Below are 24,304 nucleotides of genomic sequence, written 5' to 3' on the forward strand. Positions count from 1 at the left end.
TAGAGGGTTATTTACTGGAACATGTGCACCTTGCCAATGGCTGAAACACTGAAGAAAATAACACTTATCTTCACCTGCAACCGTGAACTGACACCATAGAGAGAGGCGTCACCACCAGCGCCCTGTCCCAATCCCCAATCCATGATGGAATGTTGAAGGACCCCCCAGTTCCTCACAGGTTTATGTAGTACCAACATCTGTAGTGAGCTCAAGAGTGCAACAACCATGTTATAACCAAAAGATAGGATGTGATCTGTTTTGTTTTTGTTTCGCTGGTTCTTTTTAATGAAAATAAAGAATAATCTCAGAGGATATTATTGAAGACAGAGTTCAAAGAGCAATATATAGTGACAAGTGGTGTATGCTTCAGGGTCACAAAGTGGAAATGTCTTACAGTGAATAATAATGTTGGCCAGGTTGTGCATGTACAAAATATAAATATCCTTCAGGAATTATGTAGAAGATTTGGTACATATCAAATTCAATTTAATGTTTTTCATTAATTTTTCTAAGTTATATAGTCACATATTCTCTTTCATGTTATTGTGTGAATGTGTGTGTGTGTGCGCACACACACACATGCACACATGTCCATTCTATAAGACTCTACAGTAGACAAAAAACACACAACAATATGTTTAAGCAGACAAGCTATTATATATTTTTATAATATAGAACTTTAAGGTATAGTAATCAACAGTGGCAAAATATTTGTCTTTGACATTATTTTTGTGTATGTGTGTCAGATCCAAACTGTAACTGAGACCAGAAAGAACAATATGAAAACACAAATCCATGAGAAGAGGATAAAAAATACCATGAACAGCAAAATATGTCTGAGTATTTAAAACCGTATAGAAAAAATAAATTAGATGAACCATTATGTAAATATAAATTAAAAAAGATGACATTCTTAATAAATAAAGTTAACTATTTACATTTTTATATATTGCTGAAAGCTTAACTTAGATCCATAAAAACACATCAACAGGAAAAATAAAACCCAACCCAAGAGCAGCACGTTCTGCACGTGAGGTACAGGAAGAAGGTTAGAGTTGTATTTAGTTTTTGGTGTTTACTTTGCTTTTATCTTTCTTTTAACTCTCTTTCTTCCTTTTTCTTTCTCTTTTTTGTTTCTTTGTGGCTTTTTTTGTTTTTTGTTTTTTACAGTAGAGCAGTAGAATTCTCATGAGAACAGATTCTAAGCACTTCAATGAAGAGTCATATTTTTTGGTTGCTTTCAGAAGGTGCCAAACAGATTCTAAGATCATAATAATTAGAAAAAAACCTCAATAATTATGATAATAATAAAAAGGTATAATATGATACATAAATATGGAAGAGCAGTTTGTAAGATGAATACATTTTCTCTAGATGAGATCACAGTTTTGTAAATATTACATTTAAGTATATATATATACACACATATATGTACAACTATATATACATGTGCATATATATGTAAATTTTTATTTATATATAATATCTTTTTATAGATAGGAATCTGCAGACAGGTTATTGGTTATAGAGACCCAAGACAGTAACTCAATAATTGTTCATAGTTCTCCTCTCACTGACTGCTGGTGTGAAGTTTAAGAAGCCCAACTTGTACTCAGAATGTTATCACTTTTATTACTGAAGCACATGATGTGGAAACAAAGTGTAGGAAGGGAGGCATCTGCTGGAGGAAAGACATCAGACCCTCTTACTCTGCAAATTGTTAATGCCCCTCCCAAATCTTAACCAGATGGCAGTAGCCTGACTTTTACATTGTAGGAAGTCATTGGATTTTGGTCAAATCGTTGAATTGGTAAAGGCCAGAACAAGGGAGGGGAAACTTGCAGTTATCTACAGAGGAAAAGTCCCCTGTGCACTCTCTTAATCCAGGCGTTCTGGGTTTATGCCTTGAAATGTCAATCAAGCGCTCCCTAGGTCTGAAAAGGGCAATAGGCCTATGAATCCTTGAAAAACAACCTATGGACTTTGCACCAGGTGGAATCTGCAAGAGATTACACAGCCCATGTAAAAGCCTCGAGACCTCATGATCCTCTGTCCTCCCACTGTGAGGTAGGTAAGTAGTAGTATCCCCATTTTTCGACTAGAGAAACTGAGGCAAATGTGGAGGCACTCTGATGACTTGTCCAAATCACTGAGTGAACTGACTAATGCCCCTAGTCAAACATTCTGGACCTTTGTGCAGACACATGAACCTCTATCTTCATTGCTATCACATTACTCTTACAAAGGAAATAACAGCTAGAAATTTGGCAAAACTTGAATAAATTACAAAAAGAGGATTTTATAAAACTCATTTTGTATTTAGTTATTTACTTTCTTTGTTTTCTTTCTCAAAATTCATTGGGATCACCTGTCTGGTCATGTAGCAGCTTCTTAGGAACTGGGCTATGCAGGGTGGTTCTGAGTGTGGTCTTCAGGAAATTCAGGGCCAGACTGGCAAATATAAATAACTTATAGTGTGACAAGGACAAAGACATAGTTTATCTCCTTAACATTTCGTAAAAACCGGTATTAAACACCCCCAGTCCCCTCTGCCGTAGACAGTCACCAAAAAAAAAAAAAAAAAAAAAAAAAAAAAAAACAGAAAGAAGGAAAGAAAGAAAGAAAACAAAGAACAATGTCCCACTAAAAATAATTCAAGGGAGAAAATGCCTTAATTCCTGGATCTACCACAGTGTATAGAAAACAGCAGACAGTGCCATAAAACCCCACTCTTCATCTTCTAGAGAAATCTCTATGTCATCTCTACATACTTTGTCTGTAGAATAAACAGTTTCCTCAAGGAAGAATGAAAATAGGGTTTATATTCTCAGGTTTTGATGATACACTTTAGTTCTGGGCAATCATATTGTCTTCTATTAATTTCTATCCTTACAACTTTGTCACCATCAATTTATTTCTCACTTGAACTAGTTCCAGAACATACACACACACACACACACACACACACACACAGAGTTAACAGGACTATAGTTTTCCTCCTCTTCTGCTCTTCCCTTTTCTTTCTTTCATTTCTTTTTCTACTTATTTCTTTAAAAACAATCACACAGGTAAGACCTTTAACAAATTGACAGTTAAAGCCAAGTTAAATCGAACCTGGAAGGGAGGTAGCTGAAATCTGTCCCAAAGAATTATTTTCAACAAATAGCATTTAAGCATTGGCCAAAGTGGGAATGAGACAGAGAATGGTCTCGGCAGTGGCCCAGTGTGCTGAGGCCAAGTGCGGCAGCTGATTTCCTCCCTTTCCAAAAGCCTGCTATTTAAGACTATTAATCTCTCCTCTGCCTTACACCCCTCTTCACCTACCCACACTGACGTCCCAAGGACTGACTGACTGCCTTCCCACACTGACTTCTCATACGAGGTTGTTGGCACAAAATCTAGGGGTATTGCAAGTCCTCTGGACAGACAGTGAGTTGCGGTTTGGAACAGTTTCCCAGATGGGGCCTAGAGAACTGTCCACCTCATCTTTGCTTCCTTGCTGCTAACAGCCTGATACTTCTTCAGCTGCAGAACTCCCCAGTGCTTTAGGGGCCTGAAGCTGTGGCTGTCCAACAGTTCTACAGACCCGCCTCCTCCTGATTACCCCATTGTCGGGAGCAGATGATTGAGGGGATGTGACAGGGAGTTTATTCTCAGGAAGAAAATGAAACTGGGAATCAGTGCATTGCACAAATACAGCTGACTCTCCTGCACTAAGAGAAGATCCTCTGAATTACACATCCCTTGTGGGCACGAGGCAGGCTACCAGTTGTGCAGCTTCTTTTATCTAGTAGGCTCAGCAAATATGAATTTGCTCCTAGCAGGTTTGATTTGCAGCAAGGAGAAAACAGGATGGGATTTTGCCTGGAAAGGCCCACTTTGCTGTATGAATCTTCAAAGAGGAGCCAGCCTCCAGAAATCGGCTGGAGAGTAGGGACAGATGACAGTGGGAGGGAAGAGAGACTTGGATGAGGAGTGATTGACAGACATTCTTATGCTCTTTCTTCAGTTTCTATGACTCTACTATTAACTATGTCATCTTTGGGTCTTAGGTGGTTTCTGTACTACCTATGGGCATAATAATCTTTTGGATGGGCTGGTGCTGTACTACTCTTTAGCTTGTTCTAAGCTGACACAACATATCTAGTCAAGAGAAGGGCCTGAAGGGTTGACAAAAGGTTCAGGATCCTGCAGAGTTAATTGTTCTATTTTGTTAAGGACTGGTCCTAGTAATTCGAGTGGGGAGTGCTCTCTATATAAATGCGATATGCTCTTGGAGGATCCAAAGTGCTTGGCCATTACATCAGTGGCCACTTCTCCATTCTAGACTTCCACTTCAGAGGACAAGCTTCGTACAGGACAAGCTGCACAGTCTAAGCGCTGTATCCTTATTTGTGGGCACCTGTGGGAAAAGCACCTTGGAACACTTCTTGATATTACAAACTACTGATGGACATTAAATAGCTTTTCAGATATTCTTGATCAGTAGGAAAAAGCTATTGGTCAGAATATGAAAACACAGTTTGTGGAGTTGCTGTTGGTCCTAGTAGAAAGGGGAGCATGATAGATTACCAATGGAAGCCTTAGATGCAGGGTGTCTGTGCATGGGCTGACAATTGCATTCTGTTCCAGACTTTGCTTGCATTAGTTATCCCCACCAAACCTGAGATCAACTGATATCCTGGCATCTTTAAGATATGCAATTCATTTAGATCCTGCTGTCTCCTTGCTTCCCAGCTCCATGTTTCACAAATTATATCAAATTTAATTACTCTATACACCTCAATCTGTGTTAATCTCTTCCCATATTAATTTAGAGGATGTGTATAGGTAACTGGGAAAAAAGAGGCCCTGCGTACATTGTTGGCTTCCATGTATGGTTGGCTCCTTTCCTCTTAATGTTTGAAAACTAAATATGGGAGGAGGAGGAGAAGTGGACACCAGCAGTGAATATGGACAGATGTCCTAGCGTCTAGAAAACTATATGGAAAGTATGGTGACTGTGCTGGGTGCTGAGTCTGGATCTCCAGAACTTCTTAATGTTCCTCTCCTCCTCTTGAATACCACCTACATTGCTCATATACAAGACGTTTTAGAACTGCATCTGCTTAGAGTAATAGTAGGGGTCTGAAGACCAAAGCTTGCTCTAGCCTAAAGAGCTGGGAAAACTGAAACAAGGATAATAACCCAAATCATGAGCATTCCAAAAGCCTCTGGTGGCCCCAGCATCCTCAGGCTTAACACTGTTCCACTTGATTAGAAAATCTAACACTGGTTCAGATATTCTCAGGAAGGGCTTGAGCATCTGAGATCCCTCAAGTCTTTTCCAGACTAAGAAGTCCACTCAAGGAGGACTTAAGCCTGTTAAAGTTTTTTTCTTGAAGATGGGCCAAGAAGTGAGGAACTCTGGAATAATATGAATCATTTTTAAGGCAGTCTACTTGGCTATACAGAGTCTGTCCTAAGCTAGTTCTACCACCGAAGAGTACTCAGTGTATGGGCAGAGCAGCAGGAATAGCAGCAGGTGTGGTCCAAAGGGGAGATCTGGAGAACGGGTGGATCTGGAAGGCATTTGAAGACCTCAAGTCTCAAGCAGGGAGCTGATAGAATACAGGACTCTGCAGTCCTAAGCCATTTCCAGCTCGGCCTTACACCCTGGTGTTGGAGCAAAATTCCCATGGCAGCAGAATAAAATGGGGAGCTTTGCACACATTGGAATATTTACTTATTCTTGGTCCCTAGTTCCCTAGAAGATTCATAGTCACAAACCATTTCACTTCTGGTCTCAAAACCCTACACAATGATGTATGCACTACATTTTCTGTGATTCTGAGTTATATTTGCTTTTCAGTCCTTGTTGTAGTTTCTATAAGTCTCTTTCTCCCAAGGTCAGTGTTGGCTGGAAACTTGGGAAAGGAAAGAGTGAGATGCGCTTTTGTTGTTGTTTTGTTTTTCCAGTTGTTTTCTGCTTATTTTCTAAAACTGCCCTCACACAGATGTTTGTTTGGGTGTGTATGCATGCATGTGCACTAACCACAGATGTGCATACTTCTTGATACAAAACATGATTCTGTTGTTGTTTTGGGCTGTGGTCATGTGACAAATGGTTAGAATTTTCCGAGGCTCTGGGACTACATGTTGTGTACGTAATCCATCTTAGACTACGGGATAGTATGCCATTCCATCATTCAACATGGTGAGATTCAGTTCATTGCCCCACAGTTGGTCCTTCCTGGGTGAAATTAAAGGCAGACCGGTTGGGTGCTAAGGATCCCTGGTGTGGAGAGGCCATTTCATTGAGCAGCAGACTGTGAAATCAATACCAGAGGGGTGCGGGTCCTGGCGTTGGGAAATCTCGGACAACTCTTTGTTTAGCCGTGACTATATCCCCGAAGGTCTTTCGGGCTGTGTTCTTGGGCTTCAGGGTCCCGACAGGCACAGTCATCTTGGAGGTCACAGGACATAGGGAAGGGAGTGACCTGAAGAGAGGAAACACTGGGATGAATCAGATGGTTTGGTTTAGCTTTCAGTGTGGTGGGAAAGAACAAGAAGACAATCACAGATCTGAAACAGAGATTCAGGGTCACGTCATGGTTCTACCTTTGTGACACTGTGACAACCTTTTCCGCAGTTTCACAGTCGCTGTCACAGCAGGCTGCCTTTGGAAAGACAATCGCTACGGGGAAGGCAATGCTCTTTTCATACAAGAAATTCTGATTCCCCTTTACAACTCTACACCAACTGCCCTTTTATCAATGATGAAATTAAAACCAGCAAAGGGACACTGTTTGCTGAAAGTAAGTGATCTGCTACTTAAAGTAAAACAAGCCACTTCTCTCTGTGCCTCGGAAATAACTGAGTAAGTTTTAGGGGCTGGGTGACATGGGTAGATATCGTTATGAATACTAATACAGTTTGTTAATACAGTTCTACAGTGGAAAAGAAAGCTAAGAAAGAAAACTGTTGTGATCAATAAGTTAAAATAAAAGATGTGAACATATCTTTTCAATGAACATAGCTCTCTGAGCATACTGTATTTATGGTTTGGGGAGGCAAAAATAAAATCAAAAGAATGTATGACACAAGTTTGTATGACCTCTACAGAGCCTGAAGTCCCAAGTAAGAAGCATTTTACACAAAACTTCTGAATTGAATTTTTTGTGAGAACCTTTCTTGGAAACAGAATTTAGCATAAGAAAAAACGAGAGGCCAAAGTTCCATTCCCAGTCCACCCTGTCATGTGCTCTGTGACCTTGGCTGGCTGGCCTTTCTAGAAAGTGGTAGGAAAAGTCCAACAGAGCAAGTGTCTTCCCCATCCGGCAGATGATTCGTCTTCCCAAAGATTGCAGTGCAATCCCTGCTGAGTCCCAGCCTGAACTAACGCAAGCCGATTTCACCGTATTGCATCATGACATTTGTTTGTGACTATCCCCAGAGGGTCCCCCATCTGCGCGGATGGGTTTAATGACCTCATTCGCCTCCTGCCTAGGCAGGGTCTCCAGTGCTCACTTTGTCCCTGAAAGCATCTTTGTCTTCCTTTTTCGTATGTATTTGTAGACTAATTCTCTCTCTCCCCACCCCTCTCTCCTCACTTAGCCTCCACACTAACAATCTTTCTCAATCCTGAAATTTTTGCAATAATTTAAATTTGAAGTGTTAATCTTGGTCCCTCTCTCTCACGTATTTCTGGCATGACCTTGAACATGTGACAAGCTCTGGAATCTTAGCAAACTCATTCATTACGTAGGAACAATAGAAGCACATCCTTATGGTTCCTGACACTGTGATGAAGGATAAATAAAATAGCTCATGAAAAATACTTAGTACAATGTTTGATAAACTAAGTGATCAATTATACGGACATATATTCATGGACACAGATTGCAGACACACTGATACAGCTCCCTCCCACCAATTCTTTGATACTGAACTAGAGACAGGGCCAGTCTTGTTCATTATAGTTTTCTTAGAGCCTAAGCCACAGAAATAGTGAGTTGCTCTTTGTTTCCCCTGACATGACATGCCCCCCCCCCCCGCCCTCGTGCCTAAAACAGCTCTTTGCTTCACCTTTCAATTAAAAGATACTTTACTTGGTGCCATGCTAGTCAGCTTCAGTCTTCTCTCTTTGAAGCACCTGCCTCTCAAATTACACCCGCTCTTCCTCCTTCAGGGCATTTACAGCCTAGCCTCTAAGGCAGTGGATCTCAACCTGTGGGTTGCAACCTTTTTGGAGGTTGACTGACCCTTTCATAGAGGTCGTGTATCAAATATCCTGCATATCAGATATTTACATTACGATTCATGACAGTAGCAAAATTACAGTTATGAAGTGATAACAAAAATAATTTTATGTTTGGGGGTCACCACAACACGAGGAACTGTATTTAAGGACTGCAGCATGAGGAAGGCCCCTCTGCTCTGAGGACTTGTTTGTGGAGAAAAAATTTAAACATTCTCTCTAGAATCTACAGTATTCTTTCCTAGACTTATTTCCCATAGATTTTTCATCTTCAGGAGGAACACACAATGTTAGAACTGGAAAAGACACAGAGAGAAACTGCCTGTCCCAGGTGGAGAGACTGAGCATAGATCAAAGGCAAACTCTAATAGCTGACTAGATATGGAGAGTCCCATTCTAGCAGCCCAAAGGCCTGGACTGCACCTCCTTGATTCCGGCTCACTGTGTAGTTTAAAGAAAGTACCTCTCTGTCATGGTCCGTAGTTTCACCATGTATAAAACAGAGATTAGAACAGCAACAATGTTACATATGGCTATGAGGTTCATGCAAGAAAAAACACAGAGAATCCCTCAAACAGGGCCCAATGTACAGGGTTTGCTCAGTGAGGAATAAAATATGCTAAGTCAGGCTTTCCTCTCACATATCCACCATCTTGTCAGCCTCTCGTCCCTTCCCTCCTCCAGAGTCTGTCCCTGACCCGTCGTCCTCCTGCCTCCTCTCTTGGCCGTGCTCATGTTCTGCCTTTTAAAACATTCCAGTTAGCACTAATGTCTTCTTTAGATTCTCTGTGTAATTCTTTTCCACCAGGGCAACTTCACACACTACACAGACAAGTATTTAACAAATTCAGTTTCATGGAAGAAAATTCAAACTCTTCGCCATAGGTCCAGGGCGCAGCACCATCTGAGCACTGTATGATTCTCAGCCTTCATATGCCTCTTTTCTCCTTCACCTTCTGGGCTGTAGCCCCTTAGAGTTTTTCAAACACTACAATTTTTTTAGTAGTATTTTTACATTTGTAGCCTTTGTTCGTTCAAATTCCTGAGTCCTCTGCCACATGTCTTAGCTCAAGACCTCCTCGCCTTTCTCTTTGATCTTAGGAGAGCACACAACATTACATTTAACTCTTCCTGCACAGAACTGTTCTCACTTGGGGGTCTGCTCGGTCTGGGAAGGAGGAGGGGCAACTGTTGATCTGAATATTTGCTAAGTGAAGACCCCGAGTGGACTCATCCACACGTGAATGCACAACAGATGTAGCATTGCACGAACCCCTTCCTTTTTAGAACTTCAGTTTCCCAATTTATATAATATACATTGATATTTATGATTTAACAACCAATAAGGCTGAAAATATTTCTCTGTATGGGAAAATAAGAAAGCAGAACCCTGTCCAAAAATTTTGATATCATGGTGTGTGTGTGTGTGTGTGTGTGTGTGTGTGTGTGTGTGTGTGGTATTAAGTCTGGGGCCTTATACATGCCAGGTAAACCCTCTCCCATTGAGTTGCTCATACCTCCTTCTTAGGAACTTGGAAAAGACTTTTCCCAACAAACTCTGCCTTTCCTGTTTCCTTCCCTACCCTCTTCAGTTCTCTTAGTGGCTCCAAAGTCGCTGGCAGGCAGAGCTCCGGCACCAGCTGATTCTTACACTAATTTGACTGTGTTTGGATGAGATCTCTATGCTCCGTCCTACCAAGATCACGGTAGGACACATTGCTTAGCCTTATTACAGGGGGTAGGGGCTTGGTCTTGCTCCACTTAGTATACCAGACTTTGTTGACTCTCCAAAAGAGGCCTTACCTCTTCTGAGAACGGGAGCAGGGGAGGTATGGAGGTAGGTGGTGGGGACAGAAGAAAGGGAGGAAGAAGGAACAGGGGCTATTATGTAAAAATTTTAAAATTTAGATAAAAAATAATAAAAAACAAAAAAGAGAGACATATCTGAAATTAAACAGTGAAAAATATAATTAGAATATGATTAAAGTCTGGAAGACTTGGTCTCCAAATAGGAATCTTGAGTTTCACTATGTTCTTTAAATATGGGTGTATTAAGAAGACCATGGTAGAAGTTTAGAATGTACTTGTAAGCTCCAAGTAAGAGGCAGAGGCCTGCATAAAATTTGTACAATGTTCTGATGAGGAATCAGAAGTCAGCTCCTCTGCAAACCAGCTCTGAGATCTTTGTCTCTGAAGGTGAACGGTGCCTGAGCTAATCTCAACCTGCATTATCTCATTCAACGCTTCCCAGCAACCCTAATAAGGCAGCTATTCTTATTAGCCCCAGCTTATACCTTAGAGGAAACTAAGATGTGAAGAAGTGAGTCACTAGCTGGCATGAGGCCAGGGACATTCATCTGTGTTTACCATCATCTCTCAGTGCCACCCCAGACCCCTAAGAAACAAGAAGAGTAGGAGTCAGACTCATCTTACTGCAAAGAAAAAAATCTAGGCTTAGGGACAAGGAACACAGTCTGATATGGTAAAAGCCATGAGCCTGATTTCCAGTCTCTGAATCCCTACTCAGCTTCTCTTCCATGTGACTTGCCACAGAAATCTGCCACACACTATGGTGGCCAGATCAGATCATAATTGAAGATTCCCAGTAACCATGTAGCTATGTTGTCCCAAGTCAAGCTCTGCTAACAAGACTGGATCAATGACTCAAAGTAGGAATCTCTCCCTTTTCCTCCTAGCTAAAGAACGCTGTTCAGGCCTGAGTTTTCTCCATCTGGGTGAGCTACCTATGCTAACCCCTTCATCTATGGGTGTGAATAGCTCAGGAATGCAGCTTGGGCAAATATACCACAAAGCTCTGGCTATAGCTCTTGTCTAGGGTTGGGAGACAGGCAAGGACTGGATTCTGACTCATACTCAATGGAGAGGTAATAGAAAGTCCTCTCTCTCTCTCTCTCTCTCTCTCTCTCTCTCTCTCTCTCTCTCTCTCTCTCTCTCGTGTGTGTGTGTGTGTGTGTTGAGGAACTAAGAGGTATCCTGTGTTGACAGTCTGAAAGCTTTGGTTCTGCCACCCCTATGCTAAGGTACTTTGGGTCAATCACTGTATCTTCCCAATTCTTAGGGATTGTTTAGTGTCCTTATAAATCATTAACAAGGCAAGTAGAAATCATGACACATATAAACACTATGCTTCTTGAGAGTGGGGTGGATACAGCACAATCAATGGATAGAGTGTACAAGTGTGAGTAAAATATTCATGTTTATGTATATTGTATTAACGGTGAGGAAATCTACTGGTAGAGATGGAAAGAGAACTCGATTGAAGTGCTTGCCCTGTGATTGACTTAAGGTATACTCTCAAGAAAAACACTTCTTTCTCTGGGCTTGGGTTTTTTGTTTGTTTCAGTAAAATGAAGACAATAAGAATCATATCTAGAGAGATTTTCCAGGGGAAAAAAATGCAGCACAGTGTATTCCACAAAATCTGTGTTCATGGAATGATGGTGATAATGATCATGATGGTACAGGCCATGGTGATGGTGATATTGGTCATGACAATACCATCATTGATCGTGACATGGTGAAGATGGTGGAGGTGATGATATTGATAATAGTGACATTGAATATAACACCTTGAGACAGAAGAATTGAAGTCATTCATAGTAACAAATTGAAAAGGTTTTTTCCATGTCTGCTGCACATAAAAAGTCAGGGCCAATCTTGAACTGGAGGGAAAAGGGGCACTTTTGGTATCTGTGATCACTGGGCATGGAAGAATTGGGCTGCTCTGCTTAGCTGGGTATTGTATTCTGCTGCTAATCCTTTACTTTGGGCATATATACCCTACCTTCTAAGGAGCATTTTTGGCTCCTCTAAGCTGATACTGTGCTTGCAATACTTTCTCTGTTTCCCTATTACATTTGTAGAATGATCAGACATACTAGCCTGAGTGGTTAAAGCCTTATCCTTTTAGGCTTCTTTCTATTTCCTCTATTCTCGGATCTGGTTCTACAAAGGGAGATGTGACTTTCTCCCCCTTCCCCTAACTGAAGTCTGGGTCCTGGAATAATCTGTGCCCTCTGGTAAGACACTCTTTCTTCCTTTCCCCTGTGTCTGCTCCTTTCTTAAATCTTTCATCTGAGGTCTGATGGATGTGTTATGTCTCATCTGCTATGTAGCCTTTTCTAGGAAACTTTGTTAACACTCTTTATTTGCTATGTTGTCACCAACACTTGCTCAAAGTATTTAGATATTTGTCCTTATGATACTCTGAGTGTGGCTGAGCCCAGTCCATTATTGCGCAGGGCTTTTCACAGTATCTCTCACATAGCAAGGGTTATCATTGCACAGACATCACATTTAGTCAAGTGACTGGAAAGCCCTTGATACAGAAAAGCCTATCTAAAGTGTATGGATATGTATAAAGCAAGATACTTGCTATAAGGAGAGACACACAACGCTTAGAAAGTTCACAAGCCCACTGAAAGATGGTCAGAAAGCTTAGTGTCTGGTAACATGTTTATCAAATGCTATAGATTTGTATCTCAGTCCTGCTAGTTGCTGGTTGATGACCTTGACCTTTCTGAGTTTCATCAATTCCTACAAGAGAGCTATTTTACTTGTGAAATGAAATGACAGAGAAAAGCAGGTAATACCGCGTGTGACAGAGTCGACTGTCATAACCACTCACTGGAACAGCTTGTCTAGTAGTAGAGGATCTTATCCCACAGACGTCTCTGTCACCTTGTACTCTTACTTGATCTCCCAAGCCTTTCTCTTCCTCAGCAGACAGTTCTGGAAACAACATGCACAGAGTTTCCCGCCACCAGTCAGTGTGTAATAAGTCCTCAGCAGACACATTCTTATGTTGGCAGCACCCCTGTGCTGTGGGTGAGTTTCTGAGTACTAGACTGGGCACTCAGAGAAAGGGAATTTCTTCTGATGGAGGCCAAGGGTATGGGCGAGAAGTGGACATAATAGAAAAGGTCAGGACACGAAGCCAAGAAAGCATTTCCTGTCCAGTAAGAGGTTACCTCCTGGGGAAGATGGAGACAGGAACAGAACTTTCTCCTGTTTCATGTAAACACAGAATAACCCCCAAGCTGGGCTTCCTGGTATGGTAACGATACCTGGGGAAAGCTGTTTCTGGGATAGTTACCTTCATCCTCTACAGGGAGGTTCCCAAATTCATGTTCCCTTGCAGCCTGGACTCCCCATAAAACCTCTTCAGCCTACACTGGGAGGCACGAGAACAAAGCCCCTGTTCACAGGTACTGTCTCCTTCTGAGACTCGGCCTTGTGCAGAAGCAAGACCGGGACTTGTGTGTGAGTCAGACAAAACTGGATTTGAATTTGAATTTTGCCAACCACTGATCAAAGGAACTTGGGAAAGCCTCATAATTATTTGGAACCCAAGTTATTTTGTCTATTCTATACAAAGATGGTTCAAGAAGTTGGAACTTTTTTAGAAGGTGCATTGGGCAATTTCAATAGAAGGACATGTGACATTAATGCAGGGGACCTTCCCTCCTCAATCTGGAATCCTAACTTTGAGAAGTGTTAAACACTGGTGAGCCTACAGAATAACCATGACAACGTCACACACACCCTAAGAGAGTCATTTAGCATCTCTAGTCAATCCTTTTGGACATGGAGCACCACCGTTCTGTGTCCAAACCATTAACAATCACTAGGATGTCTCTCCTCCATCCTTAGGGAACTTGTCTCCCCGAAGTCCTGCAGACTTCATCATCACATTTTCGCAAAGACAACTGAATGCACTGTCACTAGCTTCCTGCTCCTCATAGTCCCTAACAGGCAGGTCTCACAAGGTAGCAGCTGTGTCCCTCTGGCACTTACTGTGGATACACAACCTCCTCCAGAGAAGATGCTCAGTGGAAAGTCATCTCATTGGAAGATGACCATGCAATCCACTGCTTTATCCAGAAGGGTGGAGCAACACAAAGTAGATGTTAATGGAAAATTCCTAGACTACATTTATATTGTAGGTAGACAAGAAAGGAAATGAGAGAAGAAAAGATCAGGACATATATTCAAGATCATCACAGAGCTGCTTAGGACTCCTTAGTGAAGAAACACTGCCTAAGTAAGGAAGGGCTCAGCAGTCTGAAGTTATTGCAGAAGCACCCAACTCAGGAACAGAGAGACAAATAATGACGGATACACACGCGTGCGTGTACACACACACACACACACACACACACACACACACTGGAAATAAGCTACTATAACAACTTGGAATCTGCACCTGGACTTTGGTCACATTATTTCATCTCCCCACAAAATGTCCTGTTAAAAAAAAAAAAGTAATATGCTTAGGAAGGCTCCTAAGTAAACTTAGGTTTTTTTTTTTAAATATTTTAGTTTATAAATTACAGTAGTATAAAAAGTATTATAATCAGAGGCACTTTCTGACCAATTTGTGAGGTCACACAGAGCTGTAATTCTACGGATACTTCTCTTTGAAATAAAAATGACATCCTTCACTCATTTTCAACACAACAGAGTACTCTGATGAGGGAAAATATGAATTATGATAGATGATATTCATTGGGAAACAGTTATCAAGATCATTAAAAATGCTTATACCTTCAACCCTACGAATGATTTTGTAAAGTAACAATAAGAGTTCTGAAAGTACTTATGTGTACAAAAGAAAACCTCGAAAGTTCAAGACAAGAGTCAAAGTAAGTGGTTATGTAGCACACATGCTGCACATCACAACCGACTATAAACAAGAACAGCAAGCAACGACCTGAAGTGGGAGGCCATTTATATGTATTGATGTTCTTGTGCTAAGTCAACAGACATTAGATCCCAAGGACCTGAAGTGGGAGGCCATTTATGTGTATAGATGTTCTTGTGCTAAGTCAACAGACGTTAGATCCAAAACTAGGAGTGCAATGGCTCATAGACGTGCATAGCTTTATATTTACAAAATACATAAAAGAAAACACACCAAAATGGGAATGTTATTTTTTTTCAGTGGTATAACCACTGGCAAGTTGCCTTTGCTCGAATAAATAATCCCCACCAAAGTTCAGGCAAGAAACCCTGATTAAATCGGTGGGTCAGACACAAAAAGAAGATAAGACATTAGGATCTGGACCAGTTCAGAAGGAGATTTTCAATGGGTGAGGAAGGTGTGAGAGGGGAATGAGGAATAAAAGTTATTAGAATCATTATTAAAATGTATGAAACAGTCAAACAAAAATTATTCAAGATAAAAAGCAACCATGATTTTCTTCAGGCTGGAAGAGAATAAGTGTGTTCTTCTGTTTCTTTCTTTCTAGATTTCCCAAAGAATAAAATATATATTGTTTCATTTTTAGGATAAAGTTTGTTAACAGGAAATTGATTGTATTCTCTTATATTAAGCATAAAATATGTTTTAGTAAAAGTACAAAACCAAAACCATAATAGGTCAAGCATTTTGTGAAAATACTGCCCACTCGGGGCTGACTGGACTTCAGAAAATCTATAAGCACTCTTTAGATTAACTGTCAGCCATTAACAGTTCTTAGATTTGACTGTGTGCCCATTCATCCCTGCAACATGAGGCAAGCATGCTTCTTAAAGCAGCTAACTTTCTTAAGGGCATTGCACTATCAGAGGGTTTAGGTTGGGAGCCAGGCACCTTGTGTCATTTCCTCTGCCGTGTGGCACAAAGCATCCCTCCTCTGGTCGCAGTGTCCCATTAGTGGAACGAGAAGGCTGTGTGGATAATCATCAAGCACTCAGCCGTCACTAAGATTCTTTTCTTTTCCTCTACTAGCAGCGCAGACCCCAGTTCTTTATGATGAAATATTTGAGCAAATCATCTCTGACATTGAAAGACCTTTTGCCTCAGAGGGTAGAAAGCTGCAAACACTGACATGTTTCCTATGGCACATTTGCAATGTGAATGCTTTTCACGGCAGGGTGCCCGGATTTCTTACCTCACTCTTAACTGGAGTCCCAAATTCTAGTCTTAGCTCTTTTCAGGAAGCTAGAAGAGGTAACGACTCTTTGAAGTGGCTGATGAATAATATCTCACTCCAATGCTCCTATTTTGCAACAAATATTCGAACCATTGTGGTGTGTGTGTGTATGTGTGTGTGTGTGTGTTGTAATGCCAGAGGAACAAAATGACACCAGTGCAAACCCTCTTCATGCACATAGACTAGGCCCTTCATACACCTCCAATCCCACAGGTAAAACAACATAAATACGTAATAGAGAGTTCCAAGGTTGTCGATGTCCTAGGAGGCAGTGTCCTGTGCTTTCTTCCCCTCTACTTTGGATGTATTTTTCAGAATATATATCTCTCTAGGATTTGTAACCTTGTCTCTTGTTTCGAACGCTCTTGCCCTCAGCACCTCCCTGCTCCCTCCCTTGCTGTTGTGATATAGCTACTCCTCACTATGCAGGGTCTTCTCCGTCCAGGCTCCTCTCTCCAGTCTGTTCGTAAAGTACATATTGCTCTTTTACGCATCGGCTTCTACATGAAACACTACCCTTTGAAGAGTACCTCTGCAAAGACCATCCAGCATCCAGCAAATGACAGAGCTTCACTCTTAACTAAAGGAATAAAAGCTAGACTAACAGTAAGCCTGAAGATGGATGCTAAGCAAGTCACGGCAGCAAGGCATTGCACCTGGAGAAGAGACTTTGGTCAGCAGGCTAGAGGCACAAAGCTGGCGGGAACGACAAGGCTCATGTTGGCATACCTTTTTGGTCTTGACTGTGGAAGTGCAACAGTCCCCACCATCATAGTTGCAGAAGGCTCGATTGTTGATGGCATCACAATAATTGTCTCCCATGAATGGCTATAAAGGGAAGAGAAGCAGGAATTGAACAAAACTTTGTTATTGTCTGACATAAAAGGGGAATGTCCTCAGCCATTCGCTGAGGCCTCTTTGATTTCCTGGCAGTTTCTCTTCTTACAAATCAGCATCAGCCAATTTGACTGTCAATCCCCAAATCCCATTAGGGTACGTTTTTGTTTTTACCATTTATAAACATTTATATGGCCATATTTTCCATGCTGGAGTATGATTATACTGAGAAGCATATTTTGTTTGCTGTAGTATGAAAATTAAAGTACAAAATATACCCCTTCTTCCTTTCTGAATTAGAAGTTACAATTTACTTCAAGACGTGATAAGATAATTTGCATTTCTGGCTTTATATTTCTTTAATTTAGTATATTCTGTACACACAAATTAGGAATCTGGGTGTAAACTATCAGAATTGCAAATATAAAAATTACAGATTATTAGGGATTAGGATGGAGAATGTGTGTATTAATAGTGGCCTTCCTAACAGGAACACAGATAAACTCAGTGTCTGAAGCCTTGGCAGGACTGTTTTTACAATTTCTCTAAACATGTGAGGTCAGCATGATTATTCTCTCTTCATAGGCCCACACCTGGAGAGAAAGGTAACAAAATGACTTCATCCAAAACCATACTGGTAAGAAATGAAAAAAAAAAGTTGTAATCTAAACTTATTTGCTTCTGTGTTTCCCCAATTCCCCTATCCATTCTATGATGCTCCAGTTCACATTAATTTATTTTCTTCAGTGAGTTCTATAAACCTTGTGTTATTCCAAAAATGAGGAAAAAGAGAATAAAATTGTTGCTAATCTGAATCCTGGGGATCTGAGGAAATTCTAGAAGTCTCTTTGATGACACCAATGGGGGGGGGCACTCCAGTTTTCAATATGGTATGTTGTGTGTCTCTAATATTAGGAAACATGAGCCCTGTTCATCTGTTTCTCCAAATTTCCTAGAAAGCTATTTAAAGGTACTGGTGTGGGAAGGACATCATCTTTTGTCCAAATCTCATCCCAGCACACTGTCTGTGAGTCACCTGCTACCACCGTTCCTTCCCACCTTTGCTGACTCTAAGGAGAACCAAGTTCACAAGGAGTCTAAGCTGTGCTACATGACTGGCTTTTGTATCCACACAGCCTTTGTGTCTGCCATTCCTCATGACAAATTGGGGTACAGAGAGAAGGGGAAAAGGGAGGGAAGGAGGGAGGAAGGAGGAAAGGAGGGAGAGGAAGTGGGAGGAAGGGAGAGGAGGAGGGGGGCTGCAAACTGAGGGATGAGTCTGTCATAAGTTCTATGGTCAGCACATTGCTACAGCTATATTCAACAGCAGAGCCTAAGCCCTTTCCATTTGAGTTCTTCCTCATATGTGTGTACAGATTTGTGAAGGTGAATCATAGTCCCTTCCTGAGAAAACTGTGTTGGAAAAGGAGTAGTTGGCTTTTTCCATGTGGTCTCTTCCTGAGTGGCCCTTTCCTGTAGCCACAATAGTTAATCTATCCACCCACCCACCCATCCATCCATCCATCCATCCATCCATCCATCCATCCATTCACTCTTCCATCTATCCATCTACCCTATTCATCTAGATTTTATCTATGAAAGAAAAGGTCTTTAATCAAATAGTCACTCGGTGCTACTATAGTAAATAAAGTATTTGATCCTGTCTAAGATTGCTCAATAAAAAGGTCCTGGAAACAATGACATTTAAGACATTTAAGTGGAGATCACAGTCATAAAAAGGAGTTACTAGGTGGGGTTAGAGGGAAAATTTTAGGGATAGAATACAGCATGGAAAAGCTTGCTGTGTAGAGATTTATCCTATGTCCAGTTAATACTCTGAATAATAGGGCATTCAGACAAACAAAATCCATCCTTTTTGATATAGCTCAAAAATCATCTTAACTCATACTTAAACTATTTCTAGTGACCCCTGAATGCTCTATGCTTCCACAGCTTCTTATTGTCATTTTAAATACAGTATGGTTCATAATCTTAGACTTCTATCTTTGCCTTCTGTTATCACTATAAGTTTTCCACATACTAGACGTATATCTTTTGGTTTGCTGCCCTGAATTTCCTATGAAGATGTCTTGCAACTTATGCAAATATTTATCAACAATATAGTCAGCAAATATTTAGTAAAATGATTAATGGGTGGCTATATGAGGGACAAAAGATATTATAGGTGACTGTAACAGGTGACACAGCTGCTATGTTAACTGGCACAAAACTATGTATACCCAGAACTTTAGATAGTGACTGACCACATAATGAGCATATAATTGGCTGGGACACAGTTTTGAACAGAAAGATGGGACTTGGACGTCCTTTTTAGAAAATATATTGATTTCCTTTGGACACTTGAAGATTGATAGCTCATTCCTGGTCCCAGCATTTATTTTCCTTCTGAGTATCCTTCTACCTCTCGATAAGACACAGATACTAAACTAAGAAGAGCAGATGAGGATGAGCGGTACCTGCAGGGGTAAAAGCGATTAGCATCACTGTCAAGGTTCAGTGCTCGGCAGGGACAGAGGGTCTCTCGGCTTCAATGCTGAGTCAAAGGAGGAATCAAATTCTGCTGTCACACTGAATGGCTAGACTGCCAGCTCAGCAAAGTGAATACTCAGGTAACTCAAGATGCCTTTTCCCAAAGCACAGCACCGATCCACAGAAATGGACAGAAGTAAACAGTGGCAAGACCATGGCCATATTTTGCTATTCTGACTGTAACTGGAAAGAATGAGAGTCCTTAAAGGCACCATGCTGCCTGTTCTGAGACAATACACTAACTACAGGAAAGAAATGCAAGACCCTATTACTTTATGGCACTTATAGGAAGCGGTTATGAGCTGGTAGCAGACAAAAGAGAAGAAAAAAACTGCAGATTGGCAGTCCAAAAATCTGGACTCATGTTTTGACTCATTGGCTATTATTCTGTACAGAGTACCCCAACCCTTTCTGACCCCAATTTCCTGTTCATACTGTAATCAGGTTGAACTAGGTCATGTTAGGGCCATCCTAAGTTTGGGAATTCCATCAATTCTCCAGAAGACAATTACCTAAATCTGTTTCCCCATCCTTTAAAAATGATTAGGTTTAGATGACCTTTTTATGTAGGGCATTTCTAGTTCACACAATTTTTTAAGGACATGAATGAGGTCTTCTACTACAGTCTTCTTTGGTGGACTGTTGAGACTAAAGAGCTTTGATACCTATCTGGAAGTGGTTGTAAGTCTCTTTTTCAACTCCATCTGAGAAGAATAGGGACACATATTTCTTTCTATGCATTTGTAGGGACACTGTGTTGCATCCTTTTAAGAAGTGACAAGGACTGAAGAAGAGAAATGGCTCTGGTTTCTGTGAAAACTTTTCCTTGAGAAAACAGCTGTATCCCAAGAACCTACCTATTGACTCTATCCCTAAAGTGTTGCTAATAGACAGAGAGAGAGAGAGAGAGAGAGAGAGAGAGAGAGAGAGAGAGAGAGAGAGAGAGAGAGAGAGCTTTCCATCATTCCAAGCCCAGGGAATGGGTTAATTGGGAAGTCAACAACTTTGAGGGTCAGAAAGGATCTTCCACTTAAATTCAATGTTTCAGTCAAAATGGTTCAGATTAGTGCTGGGACTGAAGAAACAGCAAATAACCAAGATGTGAGAGACAGACAGAATTCTTCTATAAGTAATGGTCACCAGTGAAATGGAAATTAAGAGAAAAATTACCTCATGCCATAGTATAAAGGCTCAATGTTCTATTGCTATTAAAATAGTTGCTATGTTATTTATGTTACATGAATATGACTTATGCTGCCTTATATTCATGCATTGTGTTGCCATGTATACATATATGTATATGGAGGAGGGAAACATGCATATGTTTGCGTGTGTGTGTTTGCCTTGATGTAGATGTCAGGTGGTTTCTTAAATTCTTCTCTAGCTTATTTGTTGAGCCAGGATCTCTTACTACACATGAAGCTCACTGTCCTGTGTGCCTGGGCTGGCTGGCTATGGAGCTGTGAGGATGTGCTTGGCTCTACTCCCTCAAGCTCACTGTACCTTGTGGCTGGCTGGCTGGTTTGGAGTTTTGAGAATGCTCCTGCTCTACCTCCGTGACACTGAGGTTATAAGTATACGCCATAATGTCTGCTTTTCCCAGTGTGAGTGATGGATGTGGACTCAAGTCCACATGCTTGCACAGCAATCGTGTCTCTGAGCGTCTTCTCAAGCCCTGTGTTCCAATAACATTAGGGTACAGCATTTGCAGAAAGAAGCTCCTGCCTCAAACTCTCAGCACTCTTTTATCCCAACTTTCTTCTTGTTTCCAGTATGTTTCTATCGCTCTGTGGACTCTGTCATCTGTAGAATATGATGACACTTCTGTGTCAGCAGTAACAACCATATTAATGCATTATGCGCTGCTTAGTAGGTCTAGTAAACCATAACCATCAAAAGCAAATGTCGGAAGTATTTGTTTGAAGTGGAGAGATCTCTTTCTGTCACTCACCTCACAGCCTTTGACACAGTGGATCAGAGCAGGGTGGGGATACCACTGGAGACCAGCAGTGCAGACGATCCTCTGCAGAGAGATGGAGAGAGGGGGATCAGGGAGGTTTGGGCTCGGGAGGGAATCAACGTTTGCTGGCACCACATTAAATCACCTCACCTCTTTTGGACTATCCAAGTCCTGACCTCACCCTGGTATTTACCTGAAGAAGTTGCCCAGGAACTTGCAATAACAGGGGCCTGAAGATTAAAATAATACTTGTGTTCATTGTATGTGTCATGGTTCTTTATTTCCCTGGCAGGAATAATGGCGGAGGAGAAGCAGAATTGTGGAGAAGAAGAAGAAGGCAAGAGCAGAAAAACCTTTTTTTTTTTTTTTTTTTTTTTTTTTTTTTTTTTTTTTTTTGTAGCTGTATAGAGTGAAAAGATGTGAGAAAAGTATGGAATAAAGTTCTGCCCAGTAGAAGCTCCTTCTGAAAGTCCAAGTGTAGGATCATTTAGATCAGATCACTGTAGAACCCCACTGAGGGAAGACTCCTCATCCCTGTACTGAATTTATTAAATCAGGTCTCTGAAGGCAGAGACTGTGCCTCTCTGCATCTGAAGAGCAAGTGTCTCCACTGCTGATGCACACTCCAGTCTGAGAGCAGAGGGGCTGCTGAAGGAATGGGCTAGCCTCTGGAACAGAGGGCACTTTAGGAAAGAAAAGGCCTTCTTGCCGGCATGTTCTGACAATGTCGCATGAGCCTACTGACAACATCCTGACGCTGTACACTCTTGTTTTCTAGAGAATTGGTTCTTGGTTACTGAAATACTCTTCATGGGTGCTCTAAACATCTCCCTTTTTCCACAGTTCTTCTCATAACCACCTCAGCAGAAGACACATACACACGCACGTGCGCGCGCACACACACACACAGTGTACTCGTTTAGTTCTAATAGTTACAATGGTGATAATAACAGCAAAGGTATATTGAGTGCATTCTTTAATGTGTTGCCGTGTTTACTTCTTGCTAGCGTGCTGTGAGGTAGGAATTCATCTTGGGTCATCGTAGTATAAACTCCCTAAGCTCCATAGCTGTTAAGTGAGCAAATCAGGATTTGAAAACCAATTGTTCCAAAAAGGATTAAAGTTAACTTATTACATAAAATCCAAAGTGACAATATTTCTTAACATTGATAAACAGTGAGAGATAGACAAAACCAAGAAGGTGACATGCTTTGGAGACTAGAATAATCATCAAACTCCTAAAGACTCCTTTTAGACTTCCCATTGAAGCTTCTCTCTTCATCAGGAATGACAATTGTTTCTTTAGGAAAGTGAAATCGCATATGCTTGGGTGTGCAGCAAGAGGCAGCTATGTCACGGCCAGTCGTGGAGGTCTGGACGTATATGTATGGGCAGGGATTGCTCTACTGGCTGAGTGCCAGTTGATTAATTTAATTAAGAAACAAACAGAGAGTGGGAAATGCATGTGACCATCCTATCCTCTCCCCGAGGGCAGACTTCTTCAGGAGCCAAAGTGTAATTAGTTTCTTGGCAAGCTTCTGACAGAAAAAAATCACATGACCCCAGCCTAAGACTAAGAAGGGTGACTTTTTTCTCCATTCGGCCGTGTTTCAGCTTCATGGGTTAGATCTCCTTGCCTGAGACAGTGCCTGGAACTCATAGAATATTCAACAAATAGATTTTTTAATGAAGGAAAGGATCCATTTCAACGTAGAGATCATTTTATTCAATTGACAATATTTTCCCCACATGCCTTCCTTACTTCTTGAATGTACAAAGAATATTAGTGATATTAATGATAATTAATAATAATTAATAAAATATTTATATTAATAATTAGTGATGTTAGTGATAATAATCATATAGCGTAGACTGAGCTGTAGCCCCATGATATCTCTATTGATAAGTGAAGTCATAGGATTTTGCCACACCCACCCTCTTTTCTAAGAAAGAGTCTTGTTATATAGCCCAGGCTGACTTAAATTCGAGGTACTCCTGTCTCAACTTCCTGAGTGTTGGTGTTCCTCCTGCAGTACCAGGGCAAGCACAGAATTTGAAGTAAAACATGTATGCTACTATCTTAACTTGAGCTGTTTATAAAATTTTGCTATGAAGTGCGGTACTACATATATGAAATGGGTCCTTGAAAAATCCCATGCTCACTTTAATGACAGATTAAGATGGACAAATACTAAGAATGGTTTCTAGGACAAAGCACTAACTTCGGGAGAGTGGTTCCAGGTCTCAGGTGCCTCTGTCTGCATCAGAGGCAAGCAAGGAGTCCATCTAAAGGAGAGCTTTGGAAGGGATATCAATACTCTCCACTACTTCCCAATCATGGGGCCAAAGTGGAAGTCAACATGCCTTCCTTCTCTGAGGAAGTTTACAAAGACAGTCTTCTCTGAAGCCAAAAGTTTGTTGACATCCCAACCACGGGGATATTGGAGAGTATTTATTAAAGGTTGAAGAAGAAGAAAACAGCAAGGAAATCCATCAGGCATTTAAATACCTGTGCTGCCCTTGCTTGAGAGCTAATTTAGTCCTCCTATAAGAGTGCGCTGGTGTGACTGTACAAGGTTCTGTCTCCTGGGGTTTATCTGATGTGTGCTCAGAAAAAGAACTTTTGTACTATCTGCATGAACATATTTATCTTTCGAGCTTTTGGACTTTCCACTGCCACTCAAGGCTGCACACCCACCTGTTTGCCACAGGGCCACTCTGTGTGCCAATGAGACCAAGACGGAGACTGACAGAGAGAGC

General features: G+C 41.1%; 1 protein-coding gene across 1 annotated transcript in view; it reads right to left on the reverse strand.

Moving 5' to 3' along the window:
• Positions 1-6,178: 6,178 nt before the first annotated feature.
• Positions 6,179-24,304, reverse strand: part of Pappa (pappalysin 1) — a 231,453-nt gene continuing 213,327 nt past the window's right edge. Inside the window, exons 20-22 of the mRNA XM_057784762.1 lie at positions 21,536-21,607; positions 16,927-17,025; positions 6,179-6,479 (exon numbers count right to left, since the gene is read on the reverse strand). Coding sequence (XP_057640745.1) covers positions 6,372-6,479; positions 16,927-17,025; positions 21,536-21,607 — 279 coding nt within the window. The 3' untranslated portion in view covers positions 6,179-6,371. The remainder of the gene's footprint in view (positions 6,480-16,926; positions 17,026-21,535; positions 21,608-24,304) is intronic.

Source organism: Chionomys nivalis, chromosome 11 (assembly GCF_950005125.1).
Source record: "Chionomys nivalis chromosome 11, mChiNiv1.1, whole genome shotgun sequence".
NCBI lineage: Eukaryota > Metazoa > Chordata > Mammalia > Rodentia > Cricetidae > Chionomys > Chionomys nivalis.